Source organism: Schistocerca gregaria, chromosome 2, assembly GCF_023897955.1.
Source record: "Schistocerca gregaria isolate iqSchGreg1 chromosome 2, iqSchGreg1.2, whole genome shotgun sequence".
NCBI lineage: Eukaryota > Metazoa > Arthropoda > Insecta > Orthoptera > Acrididae > Schistocerca > Schistocerca gregaria.
In genome coordinates this window covers 184315607-184337364 of record NC_064921.1, presented here as the reverse complement: position 1 = coordinate 184337364, position 21758 = coordinate 184315607, and the positions used below count along the sequence as shown (strand labels likewise).

Genomic DNA, 21758 nt, shown 5'->3' with positions numbered 1-21758 from the left:
GTGCCACCCAACGCGCTCTAGAAGGTGTAAGTCAACAACCCTGGCCAGCAAGATCTCCGGATCTGTCCCCCATTAAGCATGTTTGGGACTGGATGAAGCGTCGTCTCACGCGGTCTGCACCTCAAGCACGAACGCTGGTCCAACTGAGGCGCCAGGTGGAAATGGCATGGCAAGCCGTTCCACAGGTCTACATCCAGGATCTCTACGATCGTCTCCATGGGAGAATAGCAGCCTGCACTGGTGCGAAAGGTGGATATACACTGTACTAGTTCCGACATTGTGCATGCTCTGTTGCCTGTGTCTATGTGCCTGTGGTTCTGTCAGTGTGATCATGTGATGTATCTGACCCCAGGAATGTGTCAATAAAGTTTCCCCTTCCTGGGACAATGAATTCACGGTGTTCTTATTTCAATTTCCAGGAGTGTATAACAGCCAGGAAGTTATAATTAAAGTGGACCTGCTCAGAGAGGTACACGGTGTGCTGCAATTATCATAAAGCAGCGAAACGCGGTAGACGTTCTAATGCGTTAATGTGGAACCCAATAAAACTGAAAAAAAAAGTAGTTACGATTATGGCCACCAGGTGCAAATCTGTTCAAAAAATGGCTCTGAGCACTATGCGACTTAACTTCTGAGGTCATCAGTCGCCTAGAACTTAGAACTAATTAAACCTAATTAACCTAAGGACATCACACACATCCATGCCCAAGGCAGGATTCGAACCTACGACCGTAGCGGTCGCTCGGCTCCAGTCTGTAGCGCCTAGAACCGCACGGCCACCCCGGCCGGCGATATGTCCCTGGCTAACGCATTCTTTTAGATACCCCAGAGCCAAAATCATATTGATTCAGATCAGGTGACGCCACAGGTCATGTGCATATGGAAAACCTGTGGAGATAGGTGGCGTTTAGCAGATCCTTCACTAGACGACGGCCGTAAGACGTTGCCCCATCTTGCATGTAAACAGAGCATACCACATAGTTGCGCTCTTCCAAAGCGTGCTATACGAGGACGTCTTCATAACGTGCAGACATTACGGTACGCCTGACAGGCCCTCTGGATGAGTTCTCTTGAAAGAAGAACGTACTGAGAATGATACTTCGTGCACAGAACGTGGCTTAACAGTATCTCAAATTAGGCAGTTGTGTGTATTCACTGCTCACTGCAGTGTAAAATGTGCATCGTCACTCCGTAGAATATTTCAGGGGCACATGTCATCAACTTTGATCCGAGCCAGAAACCGAAGAGCAAATTCAAACTATTGTCGCTGTCATGTAGCAGTTGCTGCAGCATCTGGATCTTATACAGTTAACAGCGTACATTAGACAGCATACACTTGGGATGGACAATTCAGTGACGTTCTAGGAACACTAGCGCTACCAGGCATACGAGTTGCAATATCAGTTACAGCAATAGCAACCGCATCAATAACTTGCACCGGGGTAGGACGCCTTCTCTTACATCTGCCACACCAAGCTACCCTGTGTTGTCGAATTTCGTTATAGTCTTCTTCAAACCATTCAATGACGTCGGGCCTCTCCTCAGACCTTTCAGTCAGCGATACTCTCTCAATGCAGTCCTATTATTGCTACCGTTCCCATAAAACAGTTCACTAATAGCACACGGTTTCTCCTTTCGATAGCCGTACTGTTCAAACACGTGATGCCTTGTCAAATTACAGCATGGATGTCATACCGTCATACAAACAGTGTACAGGGCCAGATTTGCACCTGGTGAACACAACTGGAACTAAATTCCTCATTAACGCAATAGCGTATCTACCTAGTTTCACTGACATACGCCAATTACAGTCCACACTGGAATTCCGTCAGTAGCTACACTTTAATTATAAACACCCGGTACATGTATTGTTGTTGATGGATGTCCAGTGATGATAAAACTTTTGTAACTGGCACCAAAACGACGCGTAACATATCAGTTCTATTATTACAGAACTATTAGAAACTACGAAAATGATGTAGGAGTCGATGTTGTTTACTTAATTTTTTTGTATGTGTTCCGGATGCTATTTTTCCTTCGGAAGATGGAAAGTAGGTGGAGGACGTTTGTAAAGAAATCGAAAAGCAAGGAAAATAATCAACACATTTACACTACAGGCCATTAAAATTGCTACACCAAGAATAAATGCAGAGGATAAACGGGTATTCATTGGACAAATATGTTACACTAGAACTGACATGTGATTATATTTTCACGTAATTTGGGTGCATAGATCCTGAGAAATCAGTACCCAGAACAGCCACCTGTGGCCGTAATAACGGCCTTGATAAGCCTCGGCATTGAGTGAAACAGGGCTTGGATGGCGTGTAAAGGTACAGCTGCCCATGCAGCTCCAACACAATACCACAGTTCATCAAGAGTAGTGACTGACGTATTGCGGCGAGCCAGTTGCTCGGCCACCATTGACCAAACGTTTTCAGTTGGTTAGAGATTTAGAAGAATATGCTGGCCATGGCAGAAGTCGAACATTTTCTATATCCAGAAAGGTCCGTACAGGACCTGCAACGTGCGGTCGTAACACATCTGAAATGTAACGTCCACTGTTCAAAGTGCCGTCAATGGGAACAAGAGGTGACCGAGGCGTGTAACCAGTGGCACCCAATACTATGACGCTGCGTGATACGCCAGTATGGCTTCCAATGTGCGCTCACCGCGATGTCGCCAAACACGGATGCGACCATCATGATGCTGTAAACAGAACCTGGATTCATCCGAAAAATGACGTTTTGTCATTCGTGCATGCAGGTTCGCAGACGTTCCTGTCTGTGATGCAGTGTCAAGAGTAACCACAGATGTGGTCTTCGAGCTGATAGTCCATGCTGATGCAAACGTCGTCAAACTCTTCGTGCAGATAGTTGTTGTCTTTCAGGCGTCCCCATCTGTTGACTAAGGGATCGAGACGTGGCTGCACCATCCGTTACAGCCATGCGGATGAGATGCCTGTCATCTCAAATGCCAATAATACGAGGCCGTTGCGATCCAGCAAGGCGTTCCGTATTACCCTCCTGAACCCAGCGATTCCATATTCTGCTAACAGTCATTGTATCTCGACCAACGCGAGCAGCAATGTCGCGATACGATAAACCGCAATCGCGATAGGCTACAATCCGACCTTTATCAAAGTGGGAAACGTGATGGTACGCATTTCTCCTTACACGAGGCATCACAACAACGTTTCACCAGGCATCGCCTGTCAACTGCTGTTTGTGCATGAGAAATCGGTTGGAAACTTTCCTCACGTCAGCACGTTGTAGGTGTCGCCACCGGCGCCAGCCTTGTGTGAATGCTCTGAAATGCTAATCATTTGCATATCACAGCATCATCTACCTGTCGATTAAATTTCGCTTCTGTAACACATAATCTTCGTGGTGTAGCAATTTTAATGGCCAGTTCTTCTGCACTTCCTTACCATGCCGCAGTGAGGGTACTTGGCTGTCGACTACAGCACCGTCAGTGAACAGTCTGATAGCAGTGCCGGTACTATCTGCTACGTATGCGGCTCAGCAGAATGAAGATGGTGCGCACGCAAGGCGGGCTGGATAGGTGAAGCAAGGTGTGGAGGTGGCGGACGTAACACGTGTGTTACGTCACAGTCTCGTGGCTGTGCTGCGAGAGGAGCCGGCGTGACGTAGCACAAACAGTAGGCCGCGCCTGTATAAAGCGAAGCTCGTGCCGGCAGCCGGCAGTCAGATCAGTAGAGCAGCGATGGGCATCGAGAGGTACGCAGGCCGCGTTGCTCTGGTGACGGGCGCCAGCTCCGGCATCGGAGCCGCCATCGCGCAGGCGCTTCTCAGGAAGGGACTCACCGTCGTGGGACTGGCCAGGAGGGTCGACAGGGTTAAGGTAGGCGGCTCGTCACTGAAAAACGCCTCTCGCGTTCTCCAGGTAGATGAATTACAATTGCACTCAACCAAAAACTACAGTTCGGCAATTTTGATACACCACATAAAAGACGTAGGGAGTAGCAGGATTAGCGGTACTATTGGTAGCACTGCTAGAGAAAGAAATATTAGGAATGTGTAAGAGACAAGCTGGAATTCGACTATTGCTCTTTGTTTTTCGTTTGTTTGGGTGTTTGTTTTGCATGCAACTGGAACTCAACATCAACCAGTGTTAGCCTATTGTGTATTTTATATCCTTACTGAACGTAAATTGATTTTACAAGTATTAAAAATTATTTGATAGCGTAACTTTTGCGCTTTTATATAACTAAAATAATTACTTTTGATCCATGTACAGTTCACATGCAAAAACAAAAAGTAATTAATACTATTATTTTTATTTTGTACTCTTCGTCATGAAGTTGTTATTGATAAATATAAAAGTTGTTTATGTATGAGAAAAAATTGTTTTATATCATTTGAACGAAGTACCGAAGCGACGTTTAAATATTTTTTTGTTCTGTATATGTTTCAATTTACCTTCTTGTTGATGACACTGAGTTTTCTACCGCTGTATGATAAATCTGTATTGTTTTCTTTATTTCATCAGTTTCCTTTCACATATCAACAATTTTCGAATAAATCGTGAATTAATCATTGACAATTTAAATTTTGCTATAAATACTGTTTATTTTTAAGCAACAGACAGGAGGATAACTATGTAGGACACAAATGCATCTTAGGATTTGCGGCCCTTTGTATATCCTCACTCACATTCCATACAGTTCACCGCTTTCAGTTTTTAGGAGAATCTAGTAAGAAATATTTTTTGATTTAATTAAGGCGCTTGATTGTGTTGGTCACAAAATGTTGCTCCAGAAGTTGGACCATTACAGAATACAGGGAGTAGCTCACAATTGGTTCATCTCTTACTTTAATGACAGACAGCAAAAGGTCATTATTTACAGTGTTGAGAATGGCTGTGAAGTGGGGTCTGAGAGGGGTACGGTCAAGTGGGGGGTGCCCCAGCTATCAGTGTTGGGGCCGCTCCTGATCCTTCGATTCCCGGCGGGGTCAGGGATTTTCTCTACCTCGTGATTACTGGGTGTTGTGTGATGTCCTTAGGTTAGTTAGGTTTAAGTAGTTCTAAGTTCTAGGGGACTGATGACCATAGACGTTAAGTCCCATAGTGCTCAGAGCCATATGAACTCCTGTTCCTTATTTGTATAAATGATATTTCCTCTAGTATTACGGGTAACTCTAAAATAATTCTGTTTACTGACGACATTAGCTTGGTAGTAATGGATGTTGTGTGCAACATTGGCTCGATTTCAAGTAGTTCATGGTATAAGTTCATGACTTGTAAAAAATAAACTAACGTTAAATCACAGTAAGACTCAGTTCTTACATTTTCTAAAACATATTTCAACAAATCCTGGAATTTTATTTTCACAGACTGGGCATATGATTACTGAAACTGAACAGTTCAGATTTCCAGATGTTCAGATAGTAAACTGAAGTGGAAAGCCCACTTTCAGGATCTTGTTCAAAGAGTTAATGCTACAATTTTTACTATTCGAACGATATCTGAAGTAAGCAATCGTTCGACACGAAAATTAGTCTACTTTGCTTATTTTCACTCGCTTATGTCGTATGGTATTATATTCTAGGTAACTCTTCTCGTTCCGAAAGGATATTTTTGGCTCAGAAACTGGCTGTTCGGGCTATAAGTGGTGTGAGTTCGCGAACCTCTTGTCGACCTCTGCCTGCGCACTACTCTGGGTATTTTGACAGTGGCCTCTCAATATATATATATATATATATATATATATATATATATATATATATAATTTACTGTCGTTTCTTGTTAACAATATCAGCTTATTCCCAAGAATAAGCAGCTTTCACTCAGTTAACACTGGGCAGAAATCGAACCTTCATTTGGGTCGGACATCTTTAACTCTTGTGGAGGAAGGTGTGCAGGATACTGCTACATCCATTTTCAATAAGCTACCACTAGAATTCAAAAATCTTAGCAGTAATCCACGAGCATTCAAATCTAAACTGAAGAGTTTCCTCATGGGTCACTCATCTATTCTGTCGAGGAGTTCCTTGAAAATTTAAGCTCCTTCTTGCTGTATTGTTGATTGCGTTTACTTAAACCTATGGTCTGACTTTTTTCGGGTTCATTAACATTTTGTCTGTTATTACTTTTATGTTGTAATTTCATGTACTGACACTTTCCATGACCTTGTAGATTTGCTCCTCAACTTGACGTGTAAATAAATAAGCACTGATCGCGTACTTAAAGTGAGTGATTGTCATGAAATAATGTCAGTTAGGTAAGCAATGAACTTAACGAATAGCTGAAATATTTACGACCTTAACTGAGCAAAGGTTCTACAGAAATTACCGTAGTCTATGGTTATATACGATAGCCTACAATAGTCCACAGTATTTTTTAACTTTATCTATTTTATGACTCTCTACCAGCACTATTGAATGATTAACCCGGTTCATGGCACCTGGTCCAAATTTCAGGTCACCTATCTGGCGCCTTCCTGCGACAATAAAAATGTAATTTTCAGTATTTCATATAATAACTGACCAAATTTAAAAATTTTAGTTTTGTCATAATCTACATATTATGAGGTATAACCTTATGTTAAAGGTTTACTACAGTTAGAAACTGTGTATATGTCTTGAGGCAGTGTAACTCATGGCGCAAATACCCACAATACGTTCTTCCAATATTGGGAATAAGAGCAGATAGTGACTTTTAACAAACATTACCCGCAATTTCTCACCAGTGTAACACTTTTTCTCGCTGCTAACCCCGACGGAATGATGAAACGAGAAACCTTTATCGCTTACCATATGTTCGCTGTTCATACAGTAAAACTGCCTCATCATGAGTGACGTTTCAATGTAGTACTTCCTTACATCTAACTCTATTAGCAACACATTTCGTTGATATTATCCATATAGACCACAGAATGTAGGTGAAACCTTGTATTATTCTGTGGCACATATTTCACGACATATGACGTAATGAAACTTGAGATGCGTTGAAACTAGATTGTACCGAAACTGGGTGCCAATTCCCAAACTATGATCATCCAGCGTTTGATAACGACAGCGCTTAGCGACTTCAAACGAACTTTAAACATTATTTAAAACCCTTAATACACGTTTTCTCGCATATATCCTCACGTAGTGTTTAATGTACTATCTCAACAGCAAATTAATCAGACACTTAAAGCTGATTTGTGTTTGAGAGTTCGAGTCTCTTAAGAACCGAGATTTTACTGGTGCTTCACTGTATCATAAGTATTTGTTAACTCTAAACAAACATATACATTTCTGCACCGTCATCTAGCAAACAAAATGTGTTTATACGGAATATACTAACAGACAATGGGGCTTAACTTGAGCTTTAAACTTAGCCCGTTAGATCTGGGCCGTGACGAAGTACTCTTGCGGTGGATAACATGGTTCATCAGTCAGAAATTAAACATTTTCTTTCGTTGTGACTAAACACTATCTTTGGTTGCCCTAGTAACGAGCGGAAGCAGTAACAACGTTTATATGTATGTGGAATTATTTACGAATACGTTTTCCTGTCGAAATAAACTTCCGTGACCGACATGCTAGCCTACTTGCTTTGAGAGGTCGAGGCACAGTATCTGTATTATAGATATAGCTTAATATCACCATAACTACACTCCTGGAAATGGAAAAAAGAACACGTTGACACCGGTGTGTCAGACCCACCATACTTGCTCCGGACACTGCGAGAGGGCTGTACAAGCAATGATCACACGCACGGCACAGCGGACACACCAGGAACCGCGGTGTTGGCCGTCGAATGGCGCTAGCTGCGCAGCATTTGTGCACCGCCGCCGTCAGTGTCAGCCAGTTTGCAGTGGCATACGGAGCTCCATCGCAGTCTTTAACACTGGTAGCATGCCGCGACAGCGTGGACGTGAACCGTATGTGCAGTTGACGGACTTTGAAAGAGGGCGTATAGTGGGCATGCGGGAGGCCGGGTGGACGTACCGCCGAATTGCTCAACACGTGGGGCGTGAGGTCTCCACAGTACATCGATGTTGTCGCCAGTGGTCTGCGGAAGGTGCACGTGCCCGTCGACGTGGGACCGGACCGCAGCGACGCACGGATGCACGCCAAGACCGTAGGATCCTACGCAGTGCCGTAGGGGACCGCACCACCACTTCCCAGCAAATTAGGGACACTGTTGCTCCTGGGGTATCGGCGAGGACAATTACAACTGTCTCCATGAAGTTGGGCTACGGTCCCGCACACCGTTAGGCCGTCTTCCGCTCACGCCACAACATCGTGCAGCCCGCCTCCAGTGGTGTCGCGACAGGCGTGAATGGAGGGACGAATGGAGACGTGTCGTCTTCAGCGATGAGAGTCGCTTCTGCCTTGGTGCCAATGATGGTCGTATGCGTGTTTGGCGCCGTGCAGGTGAGCGCCACAATCAGGACTGCATACGACCGAGGCACACCCGGCCAACACCCGGCATCATGGTGTGGGGAGAGATCTCCTACACTGGCCGTACACCTCTGGTGATCGTCGAGGGGACACTGAATAGTGCACGGTACATCCAAACCGTCATCGAACCCATCGTTCTACCATTCCTAGACCGGCAAGGGAACTTGCTGTTCCAACAGCACAATGCACGTCCGCATGTATCCCGTGCCACCCAACGTGCTCTAGATGGTGTAAGTCAACTACCCTGGCCAGAAAGATCTCTGGATCTGTCCCCCATTGAGTATGTTTGGGACTGGATTAAGCGTCGTCTCACGCGGTCTGCACGTCCAGCACGAACGCTGGTCCAACTGAGGCGCCAGGTGGAAATGGCATGGCAAGCCGTTCCACAGGACTACATCCAGCATCTCTACGATCGTCTCCATGGGAGAATAGCAGCCTGCATTGCTGCGAAAGGTGGATATACACTGTACTAGAGCCGACATTGTGCATGGTCTGTTGCCTGTGTCTATGTGCCTGTGGTTCTGTCAGTGTGATCATGTGATGTATCTGACCCCAGGAATGTGTCAATAAAGTTTCCCCTTCCTGGGACAATGAATTCACGGTGTTCTTATTTCAATTTCCAGGAGTGTATGACCATTATTAATCTTTTCGATACAGCGTTTCGCTGGTTGTCGAATATTTTCGCTTCGTGAATTATCGTTTTCTTGTCTTCCTGTACTACCATACGTTTTTGAATTTTAGTATTGATAACGGAGTTTTAATTTGAGCTGTATAACAGGACAAATCATGTTTCTGACATTATGTTTCCTTAGTACGCGCGAGTTTTGGCTCTCTACATTGGTATTTCTTTTTTGGGGTGGAGCTGTAAATTTTAAGCATCTTTCGTTTGTTCTCGCTATTGGTTTCCGTTTTTAGCTTTCTGGCCAACGGCCTTGCCGCAGTGGTAACACCGGTTTCCGTCATATCTCAGAAGTTAAGCGCTATCGAAGTCGGAAACGTGATGGTACGTATTTCTCCTCCTTCCACGAGGCATCACAACAACGTTTCTCCTGGTAACGTCAACAGCGTAGGGCAGACCTACCCAATCAAGTGCCAGTCCAACCCGACAGCCATATCCGCATCCGGTGACGCCTGAGGGCTGAGGATGACACGGCGGCCGGTCGGTACCGTTGGGCCTTCATGGCCTGTTCGGGCGCAGTTTAGTTTTAGCATTTTTTAGCTTTCTGAATTGGCATCAGTCTGTTCAGTTGAGTGAAGTAGATGAAGTGATTATTTCTACATGGCATTTCTTTAATTTTGTCTACCTGTGTTGGTATATTTATTATTATAATTTTTTTCTATTGCTATCGGTTTTTGCGTTTTTATGTTGGTATAGTTTTTTTAAGTTGAGCTACGCCCAAGTGATCTTTTCGATACTGTGTCTCGTTAGTGCTATCGATTTTTGTATCCGCATTTTCAACTGAGCTACATCATGTGATGTTTTCGATTGCTCTTAAATTTGGTTAGCGTATTTTCTTTTTCTTTCCTTTGCGTATTTGAAGCCAACAATTCTGCAGCGTTCCTCGGGTTGTTTCATTTGTAATTTTTTCTGTTGTAATTTTAGGGTTGTTACTTTTGTTTACGTCCATAAACCCGAGTTTTTCACCTTGCTCCACTAGCTTATTACTAAGAATTTGTACGATTTTGTATTACATGTTAATCATTTGGGCGCCATGGGAGCGGCCAACGAAATTGCTGACCATTTTGAAATCACGTTCGTGCTATATTTTAGAGCTTCTTATGACTTCATGTTTCGAAGTCAACGGATGGCATGGAAGGCTCAGATTTATCTGGCAGATTGTGATTGGACTGATGACAAACGCAACTCATTATCACTTTTTAATGAGGAGAAATCGTCGGAAGAAAAGTGAGAGTTCCTTACCACTTCGTCACTTCTAATCAACGTACTATTTTCTGGAAAATCTTCGCCCGTATGTAACCGGTCCGCTAAATATTTCAGTAATGTTTTACGGAAACGAAATTAACGTCAGGAATGTTCCTAGCAAGCATAGCATTACCTCTAATCACAGTATCCACGATATATGAGGTATGTGCCGCAGAACGCGGTTACAGCATAGTATCCTGAAGCGAACAGAGTAGAAAAGTATGCTGAAACAATTTTAATGTTGAAGATCTCGCTTCGGCAAAAACGTTTCATCCAATGTGCAGCTTCATAAAGCCGCATTAATTTCTTCTCACTGTTTCTTGCCGTGATAAGCATCAAATTATGTTTGTTTCTTCGTTTACTTTAGGTTCAGTCATTCTCATCTGATGCCCGTACATCTGAAACACTTACGATACCAACAGCATCTCTGATCATAAAGCATTCAAGCTGTATGATGAACTCTCCCTACAGCTGCATCCTCTTCGGTTTCGCGACATTTCTCACCATGCCAATCAAGACTGGCTGTTATTGTTGTTGTTGTCGCTGACGTCGTCGTCATCGTCGTTGTCGTCGTCATCATCTTCAGTCCGAAAACTGATTTTATGCAGCTTACCTGCTACTCTAACCTGTGCAAGCCTCTTTGTCTCCGGATAATTACTGCAACTTAGTTCCTTCTGAATCTGCGTACTGTATTCATCTCTTGGTCTCCCTCTACGATTTTTACTACCCTACACTTCCGTACAACACTAAATCAGGGATCCTTTGATGCCTCAGAGCTTGTCATACCAACCTATACCTCCTAGTCAGATTGTACCACAAAGTCTTTTATCCCCAGTTCTGTTCTGTACCTCCTCATTAGTTATGTAATCTATCCTTCTAATCTTTAGTGTTCTTCTGTAGCACCACATTTTATAACATTCGGTTTTCTTCCTGTGTGTGTGTGTGTGTGTGTATGTGTGTGTGTGTGTGTGTGTGTGTGTGTGCGTGCGTGCGTGTGTATGTGTGTGTGTGTGTGTGTGTGTGTGTGTGTGTGTGTGTGAATTCCTAAGGGGCCAAACTGCTGATGCCATCGATCCCCAGCCTTACAAACTACTTCAACAAACTTCAACTTAAAGTGACTTATGCTAAGAACAACAAACACATCTATACCCGAGGAGGAATCGAACCTACAGCGGGAGCGGCCACGCAATCCGTGACATGGCGACTCAAACCGCGCTGCCACTGTTTATCGTCGCTGTTTCACTCACATCCTTGGCTACAATCCATACAAATACTTTCAGAGAAGTTTCTAGAATTAAATTTTCACTCTGCAACAGAGTGTGCGTTGATATGAAACTTCCTGGCAGATTAAACCTGTGTACCGGTCCGAGACTCGAACGCGGCAGAGGTTCCTCATTCGGGTCTCGATCAGGCACACAGTTTTAATCTGCCAGGAAGTGTCATATCAGCTCACACCCTGCTGATCAGCTCACACCCTGCTGCAGAGTGGAAATTTCATTCTGGAAACATCCCCCGGCTATGGTTAAGCCATGTCCCCGCAATATCCTTTCTTCCAAGAGTGCTAGTTCTGCAAGGTTCGCAGGATACCTTCTGTGAAGTTTGGAAAGTAGGAGACGAGGTACTGGCGGAAGTAAAGCTGTGATGACGGGGCGTGTTTGGGTAGATCTGTCGGCAGAGCGCAAGCAAAGGTGCCGAAATCGAGTCAGAGCCCGGCACAAGTTTTAATCTGCCAGAAAATTTCAGTTTCAGAGAACATTTTCTAACATTTAAATTAATATTCTAAGTGAACAAATTTCATTTATTTAGAAACTCTTTAGTTGCCATTCCACATTTTATATCTTTCCAGCTTCGGACATCACCACTTATTTTGCTGCTCCATTAGTAAAACTCAAATACTACTATTAGAGTCCCGTTTCCTAAACTAATTCTCTGTGCGTCACCTGGTTTAATTAGACCACATTCCATTATCCTTATTTTCCTTTTGTTGATTTCCAGCTTATATCCTTCTTTCTACACACTGCCCATTCCATTCAGCTGCTCTTCCAAGTCTTTTGCTGTCTCTGACTGAATTACAATGTCATCGGAAAACCTCAAAGTTTTTTTTTTCGTCTCCCTGAACTTTAATTCCTACTCCAAAATTTTCTTTGGTTTCCTCTTCTACTTGGTCAGTGTACAAATTGAATTACATGGTGTATACCCTGCAATCCTGTCTCACTCCCTTCGTAACCACAGCTTCCCTTTCATGCCCCTCGACTCTTATAACTGCCATCTGGCTTCTGTACAAGTTGAAGCTAGCCATCCGCTCCTGTTGTTGTATCTTCTCTGCCTTCAGAATTTCAAAAGATTTCATTCCAGTCAACATTGTCAAGAGCTTCCTTCAACTCTACAAATGATATGAACATAGGTATAATTACTGTAAGTATCCTTATGAAGTCCGAGTCGTGTATGACTTCCCTCAGTTCTACATACAAGTACCTCACAAATGTCAGATTCTTTTCGATATTGGTATATATTTAATCCTTCACATTTTTATGATTTTCAGCTTTTCAGTCCAGTAACTATTTCCTTAACTTGATCGTCGGCTGGAATCGTAGTTCCATGTGGGTTAAGCCTATTTAAGAATGTGTTTCTTATAATTGTTGAAAGGAACCCAATGAGTTCCCGTCCTCGTCCCTTTCCCTGTATGTACCCTTGCATAAAATTTCTGTGCCACTTCAGTCTCTCACGACACCTGTATTTTCCTTTCCTTTCATGCATTTGACTAGTTGATTAGATTCTTCATACACTTTCTCCATGTCACCAGCTTGCGATGTGGTGTGGACTGCTCATTTCAGTCATGGGATTATTTTTTAAAACACTTATTTTGGACTGGAGGACAGTAGAAATCAATGTAGTCTTTCATTTCAGGCCCTCGAGTTGAAAGACGCCCCGGGGAAGCTTCATGCTATTGAGGGTGACGTCAGCAAAGAGGAAAGCATTCTCGCAGCCTTTAAATGGATCAAAGAGAACTTGAAAGGTGTCGATATCTTGATTAACAACGCTGGCGTTGGCAATGATGCTGATCTGATCTGTAAGTATCCAAATGCATTCCTATAGATACGTAGCAGCGTTATAGGTATTTGAGCAACAATCCTTGAGCGCGATTACAATCATTGGAATTTTAGTTTTTTATTATTTTTAAGCATGTGTGAGTTATTGTAGCTGCATTAGAATTTCACCATTGTGATGTGATTTTCAAAGACACTGTCCGTAACTAAGGGGACTGAATGGAAGTTCAGAATACAACGTTCTTTCGACTTCAAGGTCATCTCGTAAGGGAATTGTACAATCTGATTTATGGGAACATGCTCTGAAATTTCTTTTGCAGGAAGAAGACGTCTTAAGACAGATCCTGTCCCAATTTTAGCTACTAAGACGCACAGCAAATAAATAAAAAATTTTGGAAACTGTCAAACTCGTAGTTCAGCAGGTGGCTAGAGAATAGTACAACTTTACAAGAGTTGTACCAAGCTGCACATGAAAAATATGGGACGCGCTTATCTTTGGTAGATGGCGCACCGGTAAATAGATAACACAAGTCAAAGCGATCGTAATTTGTAAAGCGAATATCAGTTTGGAGAACTATATTCAACGATCCTCTTTCTGTTCATCGAAACACGTTCACAATCCTCTATTATTCCAAATTCGTGTAGCGCGCGGAAAGAATGAACACCTGTATCTTTCCTTACGAGCTCTGATTTCCCTTATTTCATCATGGTGATCGTTCCGCCCTATGTAGGTCGGTGTCAACAAAATATTTTCGCATTCGGAGGAGAAAGTTGGTGATTGGAATTTCGTGAGAAGATTCCGTCGCAACGAAAAACGCCTTTCTTTTAATAATTTCCAGCCCAAATCCTGTATCATTTCTGTGTCACTCTCTCCCATATTTCGCGATAATGCAAAACGTACTGCCTTTCTTTGAACTTTTCGATTTACTCCGTCAGTCTTACCTGGTAAGGATCCCACACTGCGCAGCAGTATTCTAAAAGATAATGGACAAGCGTAGTGTAGTAGGTCTGTTACATTTTCTAAGTTTCCTGCCAATAAAGCGCAGCCTTTGGTTAGCTTTCCCCACAACATTTTCTATGTGTTCTTTCGAATTTAAGTTGTTCGTAATTGTAAAATCTAGGTATTTAGTTGAATTTACGGCTTTTAGATTAGACTGATTTATCGTGGCCGAAGTTTAAAGAGTGCCTTTTAACACTCACGTGGACGACCTCGCACGTTTAGTTATTTAGGGTCAACTACCAGTTTTCGCACCAATCACATATTTTTTCTAAATTGTTTTGCAGTTTGTTTTGAGCTTCTGATGATTTTGTTAGTCGATAAACGACAGCGTCATCTGCAAACAACCGAAGACGGCTGCTCAGATTATCCCAAAAATCGCTTATATAGATAAGGAACAGCAAAGGGCCTATAACACTAGCTTGGGGAACGCCAGAAATCACTTCTGTTTTACTCGATGACTTTCGGTCAATTACTACGAACTGTGACCTCTCTGACAGGAAATCACAAATCGAGTCACATAACTGAGACGATATTCCATAAGCACGCAATTTTACTACGAGTCGCTTACATGGTACAGTGTCAAAAGCCTTCCGGAAATCCAGGGATACGGAATCAACCTGAAATCCCTTGTCAATAGCACTCAACACTTCATGTGAATGAAGAGCTAGTTGTGTTTCACAGAAACGATGTTTTCTAAACCCACGTTGACTGTGTGAATAGAGCTTTTTTTTAAAAAAATGGTTCACTGTGGGACTCAACTGCTGTGGTCATCAGTCCCCTAGAACTTAGTACTACTTAAACCTAACCAACCTAAGGACATCACACACATTCATGCCCGAGGCAGGACTCGAATCTGCGACCGTAGCAGTCGCACGGTTCCGGACTGCGCGCCTAGAACCGCGAGACCACCGCGGCCGGCAATAGACCGTTTTCTTCGAGGTAATTCATAATGTTCGAACACAGTCTATGTTCTAAAATCCCGCTGCATATCGACGTTAACGAAATGGGCCTGTAATACTCCTACAACCTTTCGTGAATATTGGTGTGACCTGTGCAACTTTCCAGTCTTTCGGTACGGAGCTTTCGTCGAGCGAACGGTTGTATATGATTGTTAAGTATAGAGCTAATGCATCAACATACTCCGAAAGGAACCTAATTGGTCTGCGGTGTGGGCCAGAAGACTTGCTTATATTAAGTGATTTGAGTTGCTTCACTACTTCGAGGATATTTACTTCTACGTTACTCATGTTGGCAGCTGTTCTCGATTCGAATTCCGGAATATTTAGTTCGTTTTCTTTTGTGAAGGCATTTCGTAAGACTGTGTTTAGTAAATATGCTTTGGCAGCATTGTCTTCGATAGTATCGCCATTGTTACCGCTCAGAGAAGGCATTGATTGTTTGTTGCCACTGACATACCTCACATACGACCAGAACCTCTTTGGATTTTCTGCCAGGTTTCGAGACAAAGTCTCCATTGAACTCCGCGCTATGTTTCGAGCTTCTGTAAAGGATCGGCAATCTTGGGGATTTTGCGTTTAAATTTTGCATGTTTGTTTCGTAGTTTCTGCAAGAATGTTCTAACCCGTTTTGTGTACCAAGGAGGATCAGCTCCGTTGTTTGTTAGTTCATTTGGTATAAACCTCCCAATTGCTGCCGATACTATTACTTTGAATTTAAGCCACATCTGGTCTACAATTATATCATTAATTTGGAATGAGTGGAGATTGTCTCTCAGGAAGGCGTCAAGTGAATTTTTATATACTTTGCAACTTCAAGACACTTTTTGGTGATCAAACAATAGACAACCAATGAGATTAATCGTCCATACCAGTACATCCAGCATGCCACATAAGTTCACAGATGTGGGATGCAGATACCTGTAGTGGCCCTTGCTCAAGATGCAATCCAGTTAAGGTAGCACATATCATGCGGATGCCACTTCCTATAACCTGTAAAGGCCTCCACCGATTTCTTGGAATGCTCAATTACTTCCGCCGATATTTACCACATTTAGCTGAGACGCAAGGCCCTATTAATGAACTGCTTAATGGCAAGAACACCTTAGATAACAGGAAAGTCCCTTGGAACCTGGAGACCACTAAAGCTTATGAGAGCTTTGAAAATAGCTTTTGAAAATAGGTTTAGCATACGCCACGCTGCTTGCTCACGCTGTCCCTGGGGCCCCCATTGCTGTGATGGTAGATGCGAGTCAGACCGCCGTGGATGCTGGGTTACAGCAAATGGTTTCGTCCACATGGCAGCGTTTGGCAAATTTATTGAAGAACATATCGGAGAAACAGAAGCACTGGAGTGCTTTCGACAGGGACCTCTTGGCCATTCACTTGGCGGTTTAAAAACTTTTGGCCAATGTTGAAGGGACAAGCGTTCAAATTTTCACAGATCGTAAGCTCCTGGTTGCAGTTTTCAAACATGTTAGTAAACTCAATTGACCCCGCCAGGTAGGCCAAGCTGATTTTATCGCACAATTCTCTATGGATATCCAACACATTCCAGAACGGCAGAATGTGGCAACTGACTGTCAGTCCTGTAACTGTATCTGGTATTGACTGCGCAGGAGTGGCTGCCGCGCAACAGGCTAACCCTTCCCTCCTCAGTTGCCGATCAAACCCTGCTTCCACTGGACTGCATCTTGAGCAAGTGCCACTACAGGTATCTGCACTCGGCATCTGTTGTGACAAGTCAGGCAACAGGGCGCGTCCTTTCATTCCACCAGGTAGGATTCATGCCGTTTTCTGTGCATTCCACAATTGATCACACCGAGGGATCATGGCATCTGCAAAATGAAGTCGTGTGGCGTGGGGTGCAGGAAGATTGTCGTCGTTGGGTATGAAGCTGCTGTCAGACATTTAAGATCTCCCGACACATATTTGTCCCTGTATAATCCTACAACAGCAGGGAGACTTTCTCACCTACATGTAGATATTGTTTGTCCCCTACCCCCCTCAGAAGGCATCCGTCTCTTGGTTACTGTGGTGCACTGATTCTCTAGGTGGCCTGAGGCAGTTTCTGTTTCTGACACCTCAGCTGTTTCAGTCACGCGTACTATTGTTTCCTCTTGGTTTTCCAGTTTCAGTATTCCACAGTTGATATCAGATAGGAGGCAAATTGTCAGTTGTCTTTGGAACTCCTGCGTTTGTGCGTTTGTGTGGATGTAAGCATCTCAAAACTACGAGCTAGCACTCCGCCAGTAATGGAATGGCGGTTGCGAATGCACCGCACTTTAAAGGATGCTCCATCTAGTGAGGCAGAATCCTGGACTGCTGCGCTCCCACTAGTGCTACTGGACTTAAGGACTGTTGTCAAGAACGCTTTGGGATGTTCCTCGACCCAGCTGGTGTACGGGGAGGCTTTGAGAGTACCTAATGAATATAGTTCTCCAAAGTGGTGACCCCGTACTGAAAGGATTTTTCTCATTTTCTCCGTCGTGCTACACACTATTCACCAATGAACCCTTTCGACGCGAAGACAAAGATCCAGTTTTGCCGTCCGCTTTTGGTGTTGTAGAGGCGTCTGCTGCTTCTGCATACGTTGACCAGGACACCGACGGTAACAGATTTTCAAACATTAAAATTCCGCTCTTGTGGTCCACATGAGGACAGCTTTGGCTTACGCAAGTGGAACCATTTTCATGCTGCGTGGCATTGCGTCGGGTACTGACAGATTGATTTTTCTCAACCGTCGCTTGATAATTCCGAGCTTTCTTTATTACAGGTGGAATATGCAACGCTTAACGGAAAAATCTGCGAAATCAGATCAACGTCTTGTACGCCAAGGAAGTGCGGAATGTTGCTACACTACGTGAAGAAAACACCGATTTGAAATTGAATGAGGCAACACGGGAACAGGAGTTAGAAAACAAGCTTGCGGAGTAACGGTACCTGTTTGATGGAGCCAGTTCCCCTTCCTCTGCGCCCTCCTTCTTGGACTCGCCGGCAGGGGACAACGACCTCGGTCAGCTGCTTCCGCCAGAGTCCCAGAACTGACAAATCCTGTTGTGGCCCAGGGTGCAGTGACGCACTCTACTACGCACCACATACGTATAACTCCTGGTCCACCCGTGGCTCGTAGGCCTGGGCGCTTACCTCCTGAAAAGTTCCACACCGCTGAAGAAGCGTTTGATGAAATGATTTATGATGTGGCAGTGTCTAGGTCACGCAGTGCTTGAACATCGCCTTGCAAATGGTAAAAACGAAAAATCGGAACATGGCGCATTTGTGGGGATTATAAGGGTCTCAACGATCGCACTGTGTCTGACAGAAACCTAGTTTCCAATGTGTCTGACTTCAACAATAATTTGACTGGTGATAGTTTCTTCAGTGTCATTCATTGCACGAAGGCTTTTGCACATATTCCGATGGCAGATCGAGACACACATAAGACAGCTGTGGCAACGCCATTTGGTCTTTTTCAGCATAATTTTATGCCTTTTGGCCTTCGAAACGCACACCATATTTAGCAGCGTTTTAGGGACGAAGCACTGCATAGTCTGCCTTTCATTTTCTGTTGTAATGACAACATGATGGAATTTTCTAACACAGTAGCGGAACACATCAAAGATATGTGTGCAGTACTATGAGGGTTGAACAAGTACAGCATCAAGATAAATATAGACAAGTGTTTCTTTGGAAGACAGAAGATTGAGTTCCTAGGTTACATTATCACAGAGTCTGGCATTTCTTCAAATACACTTAAGGTAGCAGATATCATGCGGATGCCACATCCTGTAGCCTTTAAAGGGCTCCGCCGTTTCCTTTGAATGCTCAGTTACGTCCGACGACATTTACCACATTTAGCTGAGATGCAAGCCCCTATTAATGAATCGCTTAAGGGAAAGAACACGATAGGTAACAGGAAAGTCCCTTGGAATCTGGAGACCACTAAAGCTTACGAGGCTTTGAAAATAGCTGTAGCAGGTGCCACAACTGCTTGGTCACCACGTCCCTGGGCCCCCCATCGCCTTGATGGCAAATGTGAGTCAGACCGCCGTGGGTGCTGCGTTACAGCACTTCGTTTCGTCCACATGGCAATCTTTGTCATATTTTTCTAAGAATCTGTCGGAGGAAGAGGGAAATCTTGGCTATTTACTTGGCAGTTTAAACACTTTTGGCCATGTCTGGACAGCCAAGTGCTCAAGATTTACATAGGTCACAAAACCCTGATTGCTATTTTTATACATGTTACTGAGCTCAACTCACCCTGCCTGGTACGTCAAGCTGATTTTATCGTGCAATTGTCTACGGATATCCAACACTTTCGAGGACAAAAGAATGCGATAACTGACTGTGTATCCCGTAACTATATAGACATGTCTGTTACTGACAGGCAGCACTTGCTGTCGAGGCTGACCGTTTCCTCCCGAACGGCCGGTCAATCCCTGCTTCCACTGGACTGCATCCTGAGCAAGGGCCACTACAGGGACCGGCACTCTATTTCTGTTGTGACACGCCGAGCGACAGGGCCCGTCCTTTCATCCCACCAGGTTGGCGTCGTGCTGTTTTCTATGCATTCCACAATTTATCACATCATGAAATCAGGGCATCCGCAAAGTTGATATCAGATAAAGTTTTGTGGCCAGGGATGCAGAAAGATTCTCGTCGTTTTGCATGAAGTTGCATTCAGTGTCAGAACTGTAAGATCTCCCGACACATATCTGCCCCTGTAGAAACGTTTCCTAAACCATCAGAAGGATTTGCTCACCTCCATGTATATATGTCCCCTAACACCCTCAGAGGGCCTCCGTTTCTTGGTTATTATGGTATACCGATTCTCTAGGTGGCCTGAGGCGATTCTTGTTTCCGATATCTGAGCTATTTGAGTCCCATCTGCTATTCCTTCCTCCTGATTTCCCGTTTCGGTATTCCCCAGTTGATAGCGTCAGATGGAAGCAGGTAGTTTGTCAGCAGTTCGAGGAACTCTTACGTTTGTGCGGATGCAAGCATGTCAAAACTACTAGCTTCCACCGCGCCAGTAATGGGACAGTCTTTGCGTATGCACCGCACTTTAAAGGCTATTCTGTCTTGTCAGGCATAGTCCTGGACCGCTGCACTCCTATTAGTGATACTGGGCTTAAGGACTATTATCGAGGGCGATTTGGGATGTTCCTCCGTGCAGCTGGTGTACAATGAGGCTCTGAGTGTAGCTAATGAATTTTTCCCCTACCCCTCCTTCACGTTTATTGGTTGGAGAATATTCCGAAATTTTGCAACACTTCCAATCTCACATGCGTGGCCTTCAGCGTATAGCTCCTATCCGACATGGTACTAAGCAATTTTTCTACCACAGGTAAGTCTTTACTTGTAAAGTAGTTAGGATGAAAGACGGTATGGTCAAGCCACCACTCGCCCCCGCAGCATGTGAGTTCTTTTCTGGTGATTGTTAGAAATTGATAGGAAGGAAAGCGGGACACGATGCAGTTGACCGCCTTAAACCGGCATAAATTGAGGATCAACAGCCTGCCCTTGAGCATGAGTTCTTGTCTGCCCCTAGCCATCCCTCTTCTGAGCATTTCGACAGTCCTTCCCCTTCACAGGCTGCCCCACAAGTAGTGCAGTCACGCTCCTGCAAGCCAGTGGTCAGCGGTGTTCCCTTGTGTCCACAGTTGCTTGATCATTATCCTTTTATCTGCTATTACCTTGCTCTCGCAATACCTTTATCTTTTCTTGTATTCTGCATTGTTTTGCACTCATAGTACTTACAGCTCCACAACACTGTAATATTATAATAAGAACTTTTTGTGCCGATTGTTATGAATATTTGGCAAATATGGCCGAGCTACAACTCTCTCAAAAAAAGGAGAGGGAGTTGATGTGCCGGTTGACACATAAATCGAAGAACGACTGTGAACTTAAGCTGGGTAAGTTCACAATCGATCCTCGATTTATGTGTGCATTTGCAACATCACGTCAGGGTCACCACTTTGGAGAACTATATTCAGTGATTCTCTAACACACTTTCTGATGTGAGCACTTCCACTATTAACAGTTATGTGTATAACACAACTTTACAAATTTTTGAGGACTAGACAACTATAACCAAAGAGATTACAATCTTCCATCCCGGTGCATCCAGCATGCTGCATAAGTTCACAATCGATCTTCGACTTACGTGTGCATCTGCCACATAAGTTTTCGTTGATGGTTTGACTGTCCGCAGTCACTGTTCATTCAGATGTTAAACTCCTTTAATATCCGTAATAAATACCAGATGTTTTTGCGGCAGCGCAGGTATTACCACTGGATATGAAACTAAATTGATATCCATTGTGTTTAACACTTGATGTTAATCAATGTGCAAACCGGGTTTTGCTTCGTCAAATCTGAATGTAAAGTGGATAAATGAAATGAAGACTA

The 21758-nt window shown here is 43.8% G+C and overlaps 1 protein-coding gene across 2 annotated transcripts in view; it reads left to right on the top strand.

Moving 5' to 3' along the window:
• The first annotated feature begins 3695 nt into the window (after positions 1-3695).
• Positions 3696-21758, top strand: part of LOC126336646 (dehydrogenase/reductase SDR family member 11-like) — a 33316-nt gene continuing 15253 nt past the window's right edge. The window contains exons 1-2 of one of the 2 annotated variants that reach the window (XM_050000570.1): positions 3696-3864; positions 13249-13411. In XM_050000570.1, coding sequence (XP_049856527.1) covers positions 3727-3864; positions 13249-13411 — 301 coding nt within the window. In that variant the 5' untranslated portion in view covers positions 3696-3726. The remainder of the gene's footprint in view (positions 3865-13248; positions 13412-21758) is intronic. The other variant, XM_050000569.1, reaches the window with a different exon arrangement.